Below are 18,861 nucleotides of genomic sequence, written 5' to 3'. Positions count from 1 at the left end.
CATAGGCACACAGCTCCAGGAGAACCTCCATCACCCAGGGAGCTTTTCCTAGTGTCGGGAAGTTTGTGTATAAATCAAGACAATTCACTTATCAAGAAAATCAAATAGGTGTGTGTGTGTGTGTGTGTGTGTGTGTGTGTGTGTGTGTGTGTGTGTGGTGCTGGAGTGGTCTTATCAAAATGTGAACTCAGGGCCAGCTGTCTGAAATACGCTTCTCTCTAAGGCTATGGGACACTCCCAGGACCAGGGAGACATCTCCAGAAGCTGCAGGCGTCCTTTGGGACTAGCTATTGTTTTCTTCCATCTTCTCAGGCTCTGATTTACTGTGTTTCTGTCCAAGACCCAGCCTCAGGGTGTCCCCCATACAGATGCCTCTGCATGGATGGAATCTAAAGGATCATGGCTTCCCCTCCCATTAACCTCTCTTCCTGCTGCTCTGGAATGGACCTTGCATGTTGCCTGCTTCGTTGAGTTATCTCCAATGGAATTTATTTTCCACAGGGACAGCAGAGGGCTAGAAACCACACAGGACTCCTCTGACACCAGCTGGCAAACCTTCCACTCAGAGTCAGGGCTCTAGGGGCCGTGGGAGCCCTGTCTGTCTTTCTATAATGTTCTCTTTTTTATCTGGAGCAGTTGTTCTCTAAGCAAGGGGCCCACAGAAGCCAGTGACCTGGCTTGACCTAGCTAATATATCCCCCTGCTCAAGCAAAGTTCTGGGGGTTTGCCTGGTGAATGGAGGGAAGGAAGGACACTAGACTGTCTGCATGCCCAGCCTGTGTCCAGTCAATCCTCTGTGAGATGACCCCCTGGGAGAGTCTCAGCCTGCCTGTGGCAATGATGAACTTTGTTTTCAGAGATCATGTTCTTTACTGGCTCCTCCTAGTCCAGTTGTAAATAGGTGGTCTGGACCCTCATGAATCCGTATTCTGTCCAGAACTATTGTGAACATCATCTTAACTCCCTGCAGTACCAAGAGGCAGTCCTTGTGTGAACATGGGATGGAGAGTGAGCAGATCTGAGCATCCTGGGCTTGACCTCTGAGAGCCTCAGCGGTGGAGTCCATCCTCACCAGAGGAGTTCTGACTTTCCACTTGGCCCTGGGATCCCTTGCCCCCCACCCATGCTCCTGCTCATTCTCACTCCTTCTAATACTTGTGTGCACTCCCCCATCTCTTCAGCAGAAGGCTGGCTATTCACTCACCTGAGCAGCCTTTTATAGCCATGCCCAGCAGTTCAAGCCTGGCCCCTCTCTCTGGAGTTCCTGCAGTACTTGCCCACAGACATTTGCCGGTGACCCGCAGTACCCCAGAATCATTCACTGGGTGCTTTGCTACCAGAAAGGATTCATGTGTGTGTGTGTGTGTGTGTGTGTGTGTGTGTGTGTGTGTGTGTGTGTGTGGCAGGGGGAAGCAGTCTAAGTCAATGCACAGATTCAGTGAGACCAAAATCCAAGAGATGGAGACCTCCAGAGAACGTTCTATCGAAAAAAAAAAACCAAATGACAGTATCTGAGAAAAGCTGCCAAAGCATCACCTATGTGTCCTGGTAGTGAGAGCTTAAAAGCTGTGATCATGATTTTTATAGTTTCCCTCATCTGAAAGGGAAGGAGTCCTCCTGAGTCTTGATCTGAGAGGAGTTTGTCACAGACCTAGTGACCCCTAGATTTGTACATGCCAAAAGTCATGAGAATGTCCTGATGCCCAAACCTGCTGCAGGAGGACGATACTCATAGTCCTGCAGGCTAGCAGCTGCCTGCTGCGAGTCCTCCTGCGAATGATGCAAGAATGATTGACATGTGCCACCTGGCCCATCAGTAAGATAACGGTGACTGACCACCTGAAGGTCTTTGTGGCTGATCCCCGGAAGAAGTCCCGCTTGGAGAAATGCCGGTGTTACCTGTGAAGAGACTAGATTACAGTATAAAACAAAAACAATACAAACAAACAAATAACCAGACTGTCAGGTTGGTTAGAAAAATAGTATTATAGCATGTCGTTACATGATACATACTGAAAATGTGTTCCTCGTTAGAAATGGTAAGAAAGAGATGCTAAAATCACAGATGGGAGGCAGGAGTAGAGATGCTACGGCAAAGTGAAGTTAAGTTTCAAACAAATGATACATGAAGAGGGAGCAGTGAAGCGGAGAGTGCCAGCGTCCTGGGCTCAGTGAACCATGGCAGATCTCAGAAACGTAAATGTACCAAACAGCACAGTGATCATAGGCAAGACCGACAGGCACTTTGCATGTTCTTAAAATAAAACATCTGCCTAGTAAACAAGAGTCTCCCAAACACACCTTAATCCCAGCGTTTGGGAGTCAGAGGCAGTGGGTTAGAGGCCAGCCTGGTCTATATAGAAAATTCCAGGATATTCAAGGCTACTTAGTGAGACCCTGTCTCAGACTATTTAACTTTATATTTGTAAAGTATCTGTCAGGAGGTAGAGACAAGAGGACCAGAATTTAAGACCATCCTCAGCTCTATAGTGAGTTCAAAGCTAACCTGGGCTCCCTAAGACCTGTCTCTGAGAGAGGCATGGTGGGGGCGGGGCTGTCATGTGGCTATAGATCTTCAGCTGTGGTCCTGGAAAGAACTTGTGTTTGAATTAGACAGCCCTGAACTCCCAGCCATCTTGAGGCAAGTTATGTAACTTTCGGAGTCTTTATTTCCTGGAACTCACCAGGGTGGAGGGGGCTGGTTCTTATATCTGAGTGATTATGCGAACAGATACAGCTGTCAGATCTCTTCCTGAGCTCTGTAGCATGGTTTCCACATGAGTCAGGACTTCAAAGCAAACCCTCATGCCCTCTTCTGCACCAGCATCTGCTGAGTCAGACAGTTCATTCCTACGTGGCTTTAGCAGGAAAATCACAGCCGCCAGTGTGGGCGGCTATGATCTCATTCCTACTAGCGGTTATAGTGTAGTCTCAGGAAAGCAAAGCGCATGGACTCATCCCCCTACAGTCCTGTCCGTTTTCTGTGTGAATTCAGCAAGGTTGCTTGACCTCTCTGAGCCTTGTCTGTAAAGCCTGAGGGTGCTTCCCACTTTGTGGGGTGCAGCAAGATTGGAGAGCAGTTAACCAGGGTGGGACCAGGCAGTGCCGTCTTGGGCCGTTTCTCTGCTGCTGGTCCACACATACAGATTAGCCCAAGACTTGCTTGCGATGAGTGGTCTGTAGAGCCACACGGGGCATGGATTCCATTATTTATGCTCTAGACCAAGGCTCCTGTTCCTCCATTTGCAGGATGACACACTTCCTGTCTTTCCTATCTTTCCTCTCTTTCCTCAGACCTAGAATGCTTGAGGAAGCTTGCTTGTTCAGCTTGGAGGTCTTGGCCTGGGTGGTCGACTGCTTGTGATACAAGATCCAAACACTAGGTGGCAGCATTCATCCTTAGCGTCAGTCAATCTGGGCTGCAAAGGTTGGGACCGGGCCTACTGGCCTCACTTTGCCAAGAGGCTCTCTGATGGACAGGTGTGCCTAAGGTGCTAGTCTGAGGCTGAGACAATGTTCCCAAGAGCTGTTTTTGAAAACGTCTATGGGTAAATGGTGAGAGGTCATGGAGAGTTACTGACTCTTGCAAAACCCTGGCTAAGGATTCAGGGCTTAGTACTCAAAGAGGCAAACTATGGTTGAACCCGAGGATGGAATCATTGAAGTACATTACATGTTACTGCAGTGGTGTTAGACCCAAATGCACTGGACTTGGTAGGGATTAAAGGCACACCTTTAATCTCAGCACTGGGGAGGCAGAGACAGGGAGGGCTCTATGAGTTTGAGACCAGCCTGGTCTACATAGAGAGTTCCAGACCAGCCAAGACATCTCAACAAACAAAATGAGAGAGAATGAGAGCGAGAGCGAGCGAGAGAGAGAGCGAGAGTGGGAGAGAGAGAGAGAGAGAGAGAGAGAGGGAGGGAGAGAGAGAGAGGGGGGGGGAGAGAGAGAGAGAGAGAGAGAGAGAGGGAAGAGAGATCCAAATCCATGTCCAAAAGTCCACGATAAGTCACATATCAAGAATATCAAGATTTTTAAATAAAGGCCTGCTCCAACCCTCTGTTACCCACACTCACCCTCTCACCAGCCGGCCATAGCCTGCTGGATCCAGCTCTGAGGCAGGAAGAAGGTAATGACACATCTCTGGGCCTCTGTTTCTCTGTTTCAGAAGAAGGATTCTAGCGTGCAGGGTCCCTCTACTTCCACATCCTCTGGGATGTGTAGCCTGCTCCCAGCTTGCCCCCAGGGCCACCAGAAGCAGCTTCTCTTGTAACTATATCTGTAGGTGGAGCACTTGGTGCCTCCGCCTGCAGTGCTCTGCTGAAATGCAATCCCTGGGCCCAGTTTCAAAAACTCTGTCCAGCAGCTCTGACCCTGTTTCAACTCCTGGACTGCGCTGGGGCTTGGGGTAATGTCAGGCATTCTTCAGGGAGCTCAGCTCCCTCGCAGTTCTGGTACAGACAGCGGGTATGGCAGGTGCAGGAGTCAGACAAGACAAGGGTGGTGCGGTGCTGCGGGTGGTGCACCCTACAGGGGCGGACCCCTATAGACAGAGGTAGCTTGTATAGATGCGTTTTTCTAAGTGGACAGAAGAGAAAGAAAGAGCTTCAATGCCCACGATGCCGCTTACATGACAGTTTATTAATGACAGCAGGTGATAGCTCCTACCCCCAAGAATGTCACTTCTTGGGTATTAATGTCAGAACAAGGCCACTTTGTCCAGGATACAAGGGACTTCTGGACACCAGAATCCTTTATGATCCCGGAGTTGTGGGAATGCCTATGGTTTCCGCAGAGAGGCAGAGGACCCTCTTGTTTTGGAGCTTTGAGGTGCGTGGACATTGGCAGTCTGGACTGTGTAGCTAGGCTAGGCACTGGGGACTCTGGGAATAGAGTATGGATGATGCATACCCCCCAGGAGGAAGTGGCCAGCAAGTGCCCCTTTGCTGTCTTGTAGGCATAGTGGGACTGTGATGACTCTGAGGTCTCCCTAGAGTGTGGGTACTCGCCTTCCAAAGCTCACCTTTACCATCTGTCTGTCACCCAGCCCTGCCAAACACCTTCCTCCTTCAGCAGTGTGAGGACCCAGGAAGCACTGGGGATGTCTCCGAGCCCCCTACTGCCTGCCCCTTGCAACCTGCCTCTTGCCGGCCTCTCTCTCTTTCTCTCTTCCAGAATGCCAACCTGGCCCCTTGTGGAGCAGACTCGGATGCCAGCTGGGGCACACGAGGTACACACAGTGGGGACCCCTGTGGGTCTCTGGCTAGGCCAGAATCACTAGCACATGTCTAGCAGTCTCATTCCGAGACTATCCCTCCGGGACCTGCTGGCAGAAGGCTCTGCACCATGGACGAGGGATCCCCTGGGGGATCCCTGTTGATCCCTCAGCTCTCTTATCCTGTGCTGCAGGGCCTGTCACTACTCTTTAGGTTCTATGAATCTCTTGGAGTGGGGCCCAGAGTCCCAAGCAGGCAGCTTCCAGGGTCTGAGCTGAACAGCATAGGTCAAACCCTGTTTCTGGTCTTTGTCTACTGCGTCTGCTGGCATGCGAGTGGTCCAGGTCATGTGGCAGCCACTAATGGCTCCTCTCCCGACTCTGAGCAGGGCCATGCACCTGGCCATGCTCACCTCCTTGTTACCCTTTGGAATGCTGGGGGAACCCTGCTCTTGCATACCAGTTCTTATACAGATGGCAGCACCAGGGCACCAGCTTGACCTTAAAGTGCTTGTCTCAGTCCCCAGCCTCAGATCCGGGACTTCAGAGTCCCAAGTGGGAGGACCAAGGAAGGGCCTGCCTCATACAGGCATTTTCCTTTCAGAATGGTTTGAAGCCAAGATTCTTGAGGCCCTTCCTGTGTCTATGGAGCTCCTGCCATCTGCACCGCTTTAATTTCTATATGATGATAGCTGAAGTTGAAAGAATAACTTTATCAGAAGGAGTGTACAGTGCTTGGCGGTTTATAATAATAAGCAAAGCATGATGAAGAGGGACTAGGGTGCGGCTGGGGTGGTAGAGTGCTTGCCTCACATACATACAACACTGGGCTTTATCCCCAGTATCACATAAACCGCACGGGATGGTGCATACTGTAATCCCAGCACTTGGGATGGGAAGCCAGGGGAATCGGGAGTTCAAGGTCACCCTCAGTTATATAGGAAGTTCAAAGCTAGCCTAGACTCAGTGAGACCTTGTTAAAAAAGATGAGGGAGGGACTGGGGTGATGGGATGCATATTGGTAAAGGTGTCAGACTCCACAACACCCCTCAGAAAGTTTACCCTGGAGAACCCACTGCATGGCAGGGTAAACTGAGATAAGTGTCTTTCTCAGAGTAACCCAGAACACCAGGAAAGACATCTCCCAGCCTAGGAGCACAGTGCCACTATCCAGCTTCCAGTATGGCCTCCAGCTTCCTGGCCATGCCTCCTGCTCTCTGTGGGAGACCCTTGGCCCCTCTCTTGAAGTCCAAGAACAGAGAGAGACCCATGAAGTCTGCTCAGGAGACCAAAGACCAAGCATAGGCCAGCTGACTGGGGGTGGGGGCTGCCCAGGAAGAAGATTGCTCCCATCCTGGGCATGGATGTTTTGTTCCTAAACCAGTCCTGTGGTCTCTGCTCTTTTCTTACAGAGTACAAGGTAAGGGCCTCCTGCACTAACTGACCTCACCCACCGCGCTGTACCAGCCCAGGTTAAAAGTTCCTTTTTGTTGCATTTTCTCTGAGATGTGCATGTCCACAGCCCACACACGTATGTATCCTAGCTTACCTTTTGGCCGGCTCAGGAGTTCTTACCTCTGAGATAACCCTGTGGTGTCTTCTTGGCAGATATACCCATATGACTCCCTCATCGTAACCAACCGAATCCGGGTGAAGCTGCCCAAAGATGTGGACCGGACGAGGCTGGAGGTAAGGCTAGGTCGGGAGGTATCTATTGAGACAGACTCTATGGAGCTCGGCCACAAGATTAGGTTCCCACACATGTACACACCAGGAGATGATGTCCCCGTGGTGACAGCACAGGACTTGGAACCAAGGACACAGGAATCTTCAAAGGCAAAGGGACATGGTCACAGACCCAACTAAGCTGGCATTGCAGCAGGGTCCTAGATTGTGGCTGGGGTAGCGAAGACTGGTGTACCAAGTAGTGCTGCTATGAAAAGATGGGCCAGTTTGGAGGAGAAACTTCTGGGCTCCTCTGCTGTTCTAGAACAGGGAGTTCCTCTGCGGAAGACAAAAGTGTAGCTGCAGCTGAGTAGTGCACCCTGCCTATCCATGCCTCTCTGTTCCTTCAAAACTACCCAGCATCTGCAGCATCTGCAGGGTGGGGGGGAGGGAATTCCCCTCCTGAGCCTTGCACATAGGCACTGTCTCTCCATGCCTCTTGCTGGGGTGGGGGCATCTCCAGGCTCCTGAAGGCAGAGACTACCTTCCTCCCATGCCTTGGGCAAGTAGTAGACCCTGTCGGACCTTCTCATGGGGCAGCAGCTTCATGTGTGTGGCCAGGAACAGGAACAAAAGAAACGGATATATCCAGGGGCTCCAGCAGGGCTAGGGCTTTGGGGGGTTGGTAGAGCAGAAGCCCAGTAGATGGATCCACAGAGAGGTGGCCTCTGAGGTGGGACAGAAGGGCCTGGCTGGGACTGTGCTTAGGCACAGAGTGTGAAGGTCCTGTCTGTGTCACAGAGAGTGTGCTCAGGATTGTCCAGGGCCAGTCAGGACTTTCACAGGCGACAACACAGGGCAGCGTGAGTAAAGCAGCTGTGCAGAGCCTGTGGGATGTGACCCTGGCAGGGACAGTGTCGTAGCAGCATACTGGCTTTCCTCGGCTGGCCAGTCATGTGCCCTTGAGCCTTCATCTCTACTTACGATGAAAACCCGGAGCGGCTTAAGCGTGTCATTGTGCAGTCTGAGGTTGTTTGGAGCCCTTTCCCCCGGGCCCTGGTAAACAGTAGTTCCTCTGCACAGGGAGGCGGCAGCAGAAAAGGTATGAGGCAACCCCATGCTGCATGGGGAGGTGGTGCCCCCTTTGACCAACGGGTACTTGACCTATAGTGACTTACATTGGAAAGCAATGGGTTCATATGACTGAAGGGCCCCTTTGGGTATGGCTGGATCTAGGACTGAGTGTATTTGCATATCCAGTGACTAGGACTGAGTGTATTTGTATATCCAGTGACTGTGCTCCCTCTACACTGGCTCCCTCCAGAGCTCAAGCTCCGTCTCTCTCATCTGTCTTCATACAACTCACACCGAGCCTCTGGGTGGTCATTGCCCCACCCCACCCTTAACCCAACTAGTTCTACCCAGGGCATATTATGGCCTGAGCAACCAGCTTACCTGGAGTTAAGGGGGCTGCTGATGTCACCTGAGCTGGGGAGACCTAGGTCGTTCCTGGAAGAAACTGAGACCTGCCATCTGAGATGGAAAGAGGCTGCTGGGCAACAGGCAGGTGGCAAGTGTCCACTGCAGGGAGGTCAGGGAGGGGACAGAACAACATCGCAAAGCACAGCAAGATCTCCAAGATCAGCAAGATCAGAGTAGCCAGTCCACATGGTACATATCTATCATACCAGCCAAGGAACCTTGGAGCCAGAGCTCACTGCAAACAAGAAAAGGCCCCAGAAACATTTTTGTGTATTTTGATGAGCATATCATTCATGGGAAGGGCCAGCAGCTAGGTTGGTTAGGAAGCTGATGAGATTGGCAGGGTACAGATAGCCTGGAGGCCACTAAAAGACAGGGTTCTGACTATGGTCTTGGAGAGTGGGCCCCGCGAGTCCTTGCCTGGGTGTCAGTTACGACATTGGCATCAATGATCCACAGTGGGACGTCTTGCTCTCTGGCTGAAGCTGCGATTGTTGGTGATGAGGTCATGGCCAAGAGTACTGCTAACTCTATAAAGGAGCGCAGCTGGTCATTGGCAGCTCATGGGTCAGGATCAGGGTCAGCCTAGAGGGATCCTATTTGCTTTGTGTCTTGGCTCCTTAAAAGGTGTGTCCTTGTGGATAAGTTACTGGGGGCTCTTGGACCAAATGCTTCACCCTTAGATGATGCTCGGAGCTCAGATGACATCAGTAGTAGTAGCTCCTGCAGCCTCCTGAGAGCCTGCCAGGGCTCCCTGTTCCCTGTAGGGCTGGGGTGTGTCTCAGGTGACTTCTGCTTTGCTTGTGAGTGTGTCTGCTGAAGCCAGCTGTAGCCTGGGGAGGGGATTAAACCTTTCATATTCAGGTGAACACGCCCAAGAGTATGACTCTCAGCTCTCTTCCCCTTCAAGCTCAGCCAGCCCCAGGAACTGGAGCAGTTACCAGAGTGGGGCGAGCACATCTGTCCTTTCTTCCTCATCAGCTTGGGGACAGGGATATGGCCCTGGAAGAGGTGTGGTGGGGCTTTCTTGCAGGAGCAGACCCCCCATGCTCCACACTCCCACCCATGGGAGAGAGCTTTAGTTTTATAGGTGAAACCAAATTAAAACTTGTAAAGGTCCAGAAAGCCACAAAGAGGAATGGGAAGGGGAAACGCCTTCTGGGAGTCCCCAGTGCCATCTCTTCAGGGCGGACAAGCTTCCACAAATCTCTCTCACATGACTCAGGCAGTAGCTGAGTTGTCTTTCGGGTAAGGAAGGGTCACTGTATACTCAGCTCAACACCTACTTTCCCCTGAGATTTGATACAGAACTTTTCTGTGCCAATCCATGGGATTCTGGCCCCATCTGGCCAAGAAGTCACAGGAAGGCTGGTTTCTGGAAGGGTCCTAAGGACAGAGTTGCCACTCACAGGCTCCTTAGCTGAGCTTATCACGTGACATCACTTGCTGTAAGGCAGGCTGGGAAGTGAGGTTAGTCATGTGCATGAAGAAGCTATGGGTGTGGTGGGCAGGAGATGGTGTCCTCTGTAGCTCTGCAGGATTTGTCCCCTGACTGCTGACTATTATCCAAATTCAGTGTCAAAATTGTCGGCCAAGTGTCCCAGCCATTCACGGACATGGGTGCTGACTGGGACCCCAGGGAAGTCTTTGAGCAAAACCAGACATGAGCTCTGCCCTGGTAGAGAGGTGTCCATCAACTGGTTATCCAAATGAGTATGCATAACCATAGCCACGCTAGTGCTCAGAATCTCAGGAACCTGGTTTTCTCTTTCAAATGAGCATACTTGTATGTGTGTGCCTGTGTGTGAGGGTTTTGTTAGAAAACTATTTGTGCAAAGGCCAGGGAACAGAAGGGCACCTGGGCTATTTGAGGAAGTGGACCTATGAGACTAGACCTAAGTAGGTAGAGGGAATGATAGTCTAGGCCTCACAGGGCAGTTTGGCTGTTAGCTAGCCTGGTGACGGTAACAAGATTTGGCTTGCAGTTTACAACATACCCTGTGGCTGTATTGTGGCGTTTAGGCTGGCAGTGGGTACAGACGGGGAGTTCGGGGACAATGTGGATCATCTAGAAATCATGATGCTAACTTGAATAGGGGTAGCATGACTGTAGGTGAGATGTAAATGAATTCAGGCAGTGTTTGGAAAGTCGAAGTCACAGACCTTAAACATGAAGAATACGTTCTTGGCAGGGCATTCCTGACTTGACTGTGGCCAGCCTGGGTGGGATGAGATGTGGTGGCCTCCCAGAAGAGCAGGATGCTCTGGGACCAATGGCAATGGCATTTGGGCACAGCCTGGCAGCAGTTAAAGGTGCCACACAGGTGCCCAGTTCTGCAGTGTGTGATCGCCAGTGTCTTGTGTTCTGGTTGTGAAGGTCCTCTTTGGCCTCGCAGGAGGTCAGATGCATCACACAACATCCATACCTGGAGCAAAAGCCAGGTCTCCATCCTCAGCTATGGAGCTCTTTGTCCTGGAAGATCTAAATCTCAGTCCATGGCCATAGTACTCCAAGGGTCTCCTTCCCAGAGGGACCCAGTCCCCAGTGTGTTCTGAATGTTTGAATTCTGAAGACCTTCTGGGCCCGGAGTTCCCAGTCCAAGGGATAGGATCTCTGTTGACCCTAGATGGAATGTCATAATATGGGTCATTCCCTGCATGCCCTCCATGTTCATCCAAGGTGGCATTGGTCTGCTTCTAAGATGGTTTTCTGCCATCCCTAGTGGTGTCACGGAAGAGGCTGAGCACTGGGAGTCAGTGAGAGCTGATGCGAATCTAGTCTCTGTAATGTCTACCTGTGTGGCTGTGGACAAGTGACCATTCTGGGCCTTTCTCGCCTGTCAGGTGCCAAGGATTGCACCTGTCAGCTGAACAGTTGTAAGCATTTAAATGAAGGCTCAGAGATACTTAATTGAGCATCTACAGTGCTGAGCAGCAGGTGGCCACCTGTGTGCATCTCATCCTCTAAACTGAGTGATAGCCCTGCATATACCTAGATTGCCATGGATGTGGTCCAAAATGATGATTGCAGAAAACAGGAAGAAATAGTGTTGTATACAACCTTGTACATGGACAGAGGGCTGTGTAGTCAGCTGGGGGAGAAAAGTGCTTTCGTAGTGCCCTGATTGGCAGACGTAGACAGCATGAACATGGCTAAGCATCGCAGATGGTGCTGCTGTCCCTTCTGTGTGGTCGGCTGCATTCCAAGCACATGGCGTATTTTAACACTTCTTTCACAACATCACGAGGCACCCAGATGGCTTCCAGGGCCATGGTTCCCAGGAGGCAGAGGTGGGATTCAGCACTTGTAGCCACTCTGCTAGCCTACCTTCTAGATCAATTACAGTACGTAGCTGAATTGCCAAACAAACCTGTCTTTAACTTGTTTTTCTCACAACTATGAAGATTGACACATAGACCTTAGAAATATGCATTCATATACATGCACACAAACACACAGACATATACAAAAATATACATGTGCAGGTGCGGAACACATGCCAAGGCACATGCTCAGAGGAGAGCTTCACAAATCCTGGGGCTGGGACTTCTGAGATGTGGCAACTCAAGGCAGGCTTGCTTCCTCTCCTTTGGTTCTTACAGCTTTCAACACCCTGGCTGAGTCCCAACCACATTTTCTAGGGCAACCATTTTCTCGTAGACAGTAACTGGATGATACCCATGCCTCCCCAACACCTTTGTAGTAACATATAACCAACGTTAGATCAAACCCCCAGCCCTAGGGCTTAGGAGAATTAGTATGTACAATGTATATATCAAGAAAGGCCAGCAAGGTGCTGGAGGGGCTCCTGTCTGCAGCTGAGGTTATGTCACCATGTTGATGTGCCACTCAACGGTGGGTGGCTCCTGGGTTGGGGTTCTGAGTTCTTTCTGCGGTGCCCCAGGGTCTGCTGACTGGGAAGAGGCTGCTGCAGAGGGTCTGGGTTTTCCCTGCTGGTCCTCACACACCCTTAGGCTAACTGCGTGTGTTTGTTGGTGCAATAATCCCAGGGTGACTCCACCTAGCAAGTGAGGACCCCGAGGTTCATGTGTCCTTTCCCTGCTCAAACTTGTCCATTCAGTATGATGAGGACAGAGCACCTTGAACCCTGATGGCCAAGGGTGATCATGAAGGGGTTTCGAGCCCTCAGGGCAGGCACCCAGGCCCTTCCTGATTCAGGTGGAGAAGCACTTGAGGACTGTGTGGCAGGACAGATAGACCTAGGTGGGGGCTCTGGTAGATACCAGCTGCCAGGAAGCTCACTGTGGAGCTGCGTGGGCAGAGGCAGGTGTCAGAAGGGGCACTAGAGGACTGCAGTCACACATGTGATCCCCTGAGGAGCAGAGACCTGCTGCCCTTCTGGAGTTGAGTCAACCAGCTTAGCTGGACTTTGGTGCAGGGGACTCTGTGTGGCCTTGGGACCCTCTTGGGTACCACAACTCAGGCAGCCTCACCTCTGGGAGAGCTGACATTTGAGTCAAGGCCTAGAGAAATTGGAGATGTTGCTGGTGACCCAGGGAGAAAGGTGCTGAAGGTCCTAGGACTTCCTACCAGGCAATAATGTCCCCTAGAAGTGAGACTGGCCTGCTCTCTGGAAGGCACCATGAAGGTCTCCCTTCTTGTAGCTACAGAAGAATCTTAGAATCCTTAGCATTGGCAGCACCTGAGGAGCCAGGAGCCAGGGAAAAGCTGACCTAAAACAGCTCCATGGGTCCCTGTAGTTAGCTATACCTCATAGTTCTTCCTCCAGGGGAGGCCCTGGACCAGGAGACACCAGCAGATCCTCCACCAGGCACTAGCTTTTCTGACCCACCCTTACCTACACTCTGGAACTCAACAGAACCTGGGCAATCAAGTCCTATTCCCCTCCAAGATGAGCAAATGCCTCAGGAACTGGGGATGTGGTGGGGCGAGGGCCAGGGGCCTCAGGTCTTTCCTGCTGGCTGTCTTGCCACCCTCACCACTCCAGTCAATGCACCTTCTCAATTCCAGCCATCATATGTGTGCCCCTTCCATGCTCTCAGTTGCAACCAGCTCTCCTGGGCTGTGCAGAGAGCATCACACAGAATATGGCGGGAGTTTGGAGCAAGCCTACACTACATAGTAAGCTCAAGACCTACCAGGATTGCACAGTAATCCTACAGTAAAACCTACAGAATTGACAAGACTGAGGCCTTGTCTCAAACAACAATCAACAAAACCAGGGACCATACCTCAAGCCACCTCCCCAGTACTTCCATCTCTGGTGGTCCTCTGAAACTGGTCTCATCCCGCCCCACCAGACACCTTTTGCTCTGAGTGCCCTTGGCCTCTCTGAGAGCATCCTCCAGTAAGTTGGAAGAGTGGGAGCAGGCCTCAAAGGGCTCCGGTGAGACAACACAGTACCTTCTACGTCTTGTGGTCTAGGAGTGACCTTCTCAGCCCCTCAAGTCACCCTGGTCTCACTAGGCAGATGTTTCCTTCCCACCTCTGGGAGGCTTGCTGAAGGCTGTGTGCATGTGTGGGTGACTCCAGGTCCGTCTTCCAGATCACCCACTCAGAGCACACAACACAGTTTCAGTAACAAGATTTGTTCTTCATGCTTTTCAGAGATGACTGCATTCTCTAGCCCATTCTGAGACAAGATCCCCTAGAGCGCAGCCTGTCCTTGAACTTGCTATGTAGCCAAGGCTGGCCTTAAACTCCCTATCCTTCTGCCTCAGTTTACCAAAGGTTGAGATTGCCCATGTGTGTCCCCACACCCATCTCTCATCCATTTTTCCCTCTTGATCATTACAACGATCTTCTTTAGTGTCTTTGCTTTAAAGCTGTGGAAACTGTACTCTTTTTTGCCAACTTTTTTTTTAAATTGTGGCAAAATTCGCTGTTTTTAGCATTTTGAAGTGTGCGACTCATGCATCTGCACTTTTCCAGTTTCACAACCATCATCACCATCTGGGTCCAGAACATTTTCATCCCCCAGAAAGGAAACCCCACGCCCTTCATCAGTCAAAGCACCCACCCCTCCCATCCACACACCCCCCAGCAATCCTTCGAGGCCTGCTCCGGACATTTCATTCAGTGGAGTCATTCCATGTGTGGTACGGTTGGCTCTTCGCACTTGGCCTGATGTTTTTGAGGCCTATAGCTTCATGTTATTCTGGGTTTGATGATACTGCACTGCATCTTATTTTCCCACTGTCCAAAAGTTGGCTTGTTTCTGCGTTTGACCCTTGGGACGAATGCAGTGAAGGTGGGCACTTGAGAGTCCATGGGTGTTCCTATCTCTGTTCTGGGTGTCTGCTTTGGGCAGGAGAGCTGGTATCCCTCACTCCATCACTTTGTTGAGGACCTGTCCCCTTCTTTCCCATAACAGTCAAGAGGCCCTGCTGGGGAAGGAAGTTGGCAGGAGACTGTCCTAGCCAGGCCTACTCCCTCTTGCTTTCTTGCTACCTCATCCTATCTCCAGCTTCCCTCCTTTCTCCCTGCTGAGCTGAGGGGAAGGGAGGGACCTGGAAGGGTACCTGAGGTCATCTGAGTGTCTCAAGGAACAAGAAGTGGTTTCTTTTCTTTTCCTCTATTTTCTTAGAAGGATGTGTGGGTAGTGAAATGGGGTCTCGACCCAGACTGGCCTTGAACTAGAGGATGACATTAAACTCCTGACCCTCTGGCCTACGCTTCCCAGATGGTGGCATAGCAGGTGTGCACCTCCCAACTTGGCTGAGAAGTGACTTCTCAGAGCCTGGTGTGTGAGATGGCTGTGAGAATAACAGGCCAGGAGCGCTCAAGGGACAGCCCACATTATAGTATGGGGCTCTAGCAGGATTGTTCTTACTATTGGGGACCACCATGAGCAAGGCCAGAATCCACGCACACAGTCACAACTGGTCCTAATGCTAACTGACCAGCACTGACTCTACTCACCCAATCCTCAACACTTCAGGAGGGGGTGCTGTGGTACAGGTTTTCAGACTTCCTCTCAGAAGCCCCACAGAGGCGCTGATGATCGTAGCCCCAGCTCAGGAGTCAGGCAGGCTTAGTGACTCAGAATGACTGGCTTGGGACCACATGTCGGAGCTGGGGGGGGGGGGGAGTTGTGCCATGGCCTGGGCCCAGCTTGACTTCTTTGCTGCATGCTGCAATGGAACACCGTGACCAAAAGCAACTTGGGGAGGAGAGGGTTTATCTGGCTTACACTTCCATTCACTGTTTATAATCAAAGAAAGTCAGGACAGGAACTCCAATGGGGCAGGAACCTGGAGGCAGGAGCTACGGAAGCCATGGAGGAGTGTTGCATATTGGCTTGCTGGCTTGCTGCTCATGGCTTGCTCAACCAGCTTTCTTGTAGAACCTAGGACCACCAGTCCTGAGATGACACCACCCACAAGGGGCTGGGCCCTCCCCTATCGATCACTAATTAAGAAAATGTTCTGCAGGCTTCCCTACAGCCTGATATTTTGGAAACATTTCCTTTTTTTTTGGTTTTTTTTTTTTTTTTTGAGACAGGGTTTCTCTGTGGAGCTTTGGTGCCTGTCCTGGAGCTATCTCTTGTAGACCAGGCTGGCCTCAAACTCACAGATCTGCCTGCCTCTGCCTCCCTGGTGATGGGATTAAAGGCGTGTGCCACTGCCACCTGGTGGATTTTCTTAATTGAGGTTCCCTCCTCTCAGATGCCTTTAGCTTGTGTTAAGCTGACATAGGACTAGCTAGCACACTGCTCCTTGGTTTTCTCAGCTGGGAGATGGGAACAGATCAGAATATACTGTCTGAATAGTCGCTCTCCCAATTAGAGAAAACGATAAACGAGGCAGCCTAAAGGAGTCTACAGCCTAAAGGCTCCGAGCAGGCAGGAGTCCTGTTGCAGGGCATGGCTATTGAACTTGGCCACAGGGAAGTTTTGTCCAAGGGAATCAGTAGTCAAGGGTGCTGTGGCAGCCCCATGCCAGTCCCTGTGCATCCCTACCAAGACTGTCCTCTAAGCTTGTTTCTTTCACCACAAAGAAGCCCTGGACATGCCAACGAGGTCACTCATCCTCAGTGGCAGCTCTGCTCCATCCAAGACCCACAGAGAGCTGGCCTGGAGGCTTGTTGCTGCAAAGCTGTAAGCAGATTTGTAGGGCAAAAGCTGCAGAGCCTGAAGTCATGATGGGCCAGGCTTGGCCGCTGGCCCTAGCACAACTGCTCAGCAGTGGAGGAGACAAAGGTCAGTTTGCAGCTGTCTTCGGAAGATGGAGAGCAAGCCTTCCAGCCATCCCGGGAACTGACGTGATCTTTAGCTGTAGATCTGGGACAGCTGGAGAACTGGACCAGGATGAGAGGGGAGCGGACGTACTCGGTCCTGGTCCAGCAGTGGCCTGGTTGGTCACTGTGTCACTTCTGGTTCTGCCTGGTGGTCAGAAGTCCTTCTCGCTTGAGGGACAAGAAAGTTCCCGTGAGGCAGTTTTGGGGTTGGGGGAGTGTGTGAGTTCACCATGGGGATGTGTTTGTGAATTCTCTGTTATTCCTGGAATCCAAGGTGACTGCAGGCTGAGAACAAGGGCGGGAGACATTCAGGCTCCTTTTCTGTCTGGAGCGGGACACGGGAAACACGGGCCTAGAAGCCTCAGTTCTTATCTTTGCACTGCTTGTCCTCAAGGGTCGTAGATAGGCTTGCACGGTTAAGCCTATGTACAGAACTAAGTAGGAACTGGACCCAAACGACAGGCACAAAAATGCAAAGGGGCCAGGCCTCCGCGCTGCCTTTACGACAGGGGTCCAGGTGAGGAGCCAGTGTTTCTCAGAACATAGGCAACTTCTCAGGTCCAGTTTCAAGCACCACTCACTGACCATCTCTGTTTTCCCTTGTCTGAAGAGACACCTGTCACCTGAGGAGTTCCAAGAAGTGTTTGGGATGAGCATCGAAGAGTTTGACCGCCTGGCCCTGTGGAAGAGGAATGACCTCAAGAAGAAAGCCCTGCTCTTCTGACAGCCGCCAGAGTCTTTCCAGAAGCCTGTTGGGGGGCAGAGCCGAAGGACCCCACTGCCCTTCTCCCAGATCCCCCTCCTGCACTTTTTCTCTGCTTCTCTGTGTCAGTGAGGCAGGCGGGGTGACTGAGGGAGGCAGGGTGGGGCCAGGCCCCGAGGAGCATCCAGCAGGCACGGTACCTTCTGCAGCAAGGATGCTCCCCCTGTGTAGTTTAGGGCCAGGTGCCAGCTTGACTCGCTCCTTCCCGCCGCAACCTGAGATCAGGGCAATGCTGTAGCCAGCTATCGTAGGAGATGGGCCAGAGCATTCGGCTAGCCCAGCACCTTCCCAGTGCCCCTGGTGTGTGGTGTGCCCACACCTGTGCCAGGCACTTGGGCAGAGAAGCGTCCAGGAGGCGGGTGAAAGGCTCGCCAGTGCCAGACCCTGACACAGCAGGGGTGGTAAGCGTGAGACTCCTCAGAGCATGAACAGGATGCAGGCAGGCTGAGGCAGGGGAGCCAGGCCCGTGTCCGAGAGGCAGTGGGACTGTGATGTTTTGCGGTTATTGTGATGGATCTTTTCTGGGGAATGAATGTCGACCTGACAGGGTGCCCCCGACTAGTGCTCTGTGTACTGTGCCCTTCCAAATCACCCCCTTAGTTGCCTAAATGATATCTTTCAAGTTCCACAGAAGTTTTTATTTTATTAAAAAGTATCGCTTCCTTACACATAAGAAGACATATATGCAGAGTTTAGTTTTACGGTCCCTCCGAAGGGGATCGCCTCCGCCTTACACCCCCACTGTGCAGGCCTCTGTGCTTCCAGTCCTCCGCGTTCCTCAGAGGCAGGAGCCCATCTGTTTCCCTTCGTCCCTGCTCCTTTGTATGTATCACACAGACCGCCTCAAAGACAGACTCGCTCAGTAGTGCCGTTTGTAAATACATGTGAAGTGTATGTCTCCTTTTTCCTCACCGTCGTTTTCCTAAATCCCCAAGAGAAGAGCGCCCCCTGATGGCCAAAGTCCTGGAATAAAGGTTTCCCCACTGTGGCCTTGTCTCACAGGAACCTGACCAGTCTTCTCGGTAAAGACACTCACTGTAGCCCCCACAACATAACACACACATGTTCAGGAGCTGTGCTGTCACACGCAGCTGCGACACAGGCGCTGAGTGCTGCGGGAGAGATGAGTAGAGGTGGTGCCTCTTCCAACCTGGGTGTCTAGACGTGGGCGCTAAGTGGGGCCTGGTGACAGACATAAAGGAGCATGACTGCCACAGGGTGTGTGGACACCGTGGTCCTGAGTGACTCTAGCTGTCCCCATCCTCTGGGCTGTCACGCACACATTCTCACACCCCAGGACACGTTGAGTCTTGTTTCGTGCTGGAGTTCTCACCAGCATGGCTGGGGCGTGGAGGGGAACTTTTGGTACTTAATCTGCTTCCTGCCACTTAGCAGTCCGGACCTGCACAACCGGAAAACCCCACCTCCTCACTCACGAGGTGACATGTCATGTCTGATTCCTGGACACCTGGGAAAATAAACGGTGACACACTGTGACGTGTGCAAAGATAAAA

The 18,861-nt window shown here is 51.7% G+C and overlaps 1 protein-coding gene across 1 annotated transcript in view; it reads left to right on the top strand.

The window, feature by feature from the left end:
- Positions 1–18,861, top strand: part of Ablim2 (actin binding LIM protein family member 2) — a 98,256-nt gene extending 79,395 nt beyond the window's left edge. Inside the window, exons 19-22 of the mRNA XM_087909093.1 lie at positions 5,177–5,231; positions 6,629–6,636; positions 6,825–6,905; positions 17,195–18,861. Of these exons, the coding sequence (XP_087765219.1) occupies positions 5,177–5,231; positions 6,629–6,636; positions 6,825–6,905; positions 17,195–17,308 (258 nt within the window). The 3' untranslated portion in view covers positions 17,309–18,861. The remainder of the gene's footprint in view (positions 1–5,176; positions 5,232–6,628; positions 6,637–6,824; positions 6,906–17,194) is intronic.

The sequence above is a fragment of the Myodes glareolus genome, chromosome 8, assembly GCF_982192425.1.
Source record: "Myodes glareolus chromosome 8, mMyoGla1.1, whole genome shotgun sequence".
Classification (NCBI taxonomy): domain Eukaryota; kingdom Metazoa; phylum Chordata; class Mammalia; order Rodentia; family Cricetidae; genus Myodes; species Myodes glareolus.
This window is presented reverse-complemented; position numbering and strand designations above follow the sequence as displayed.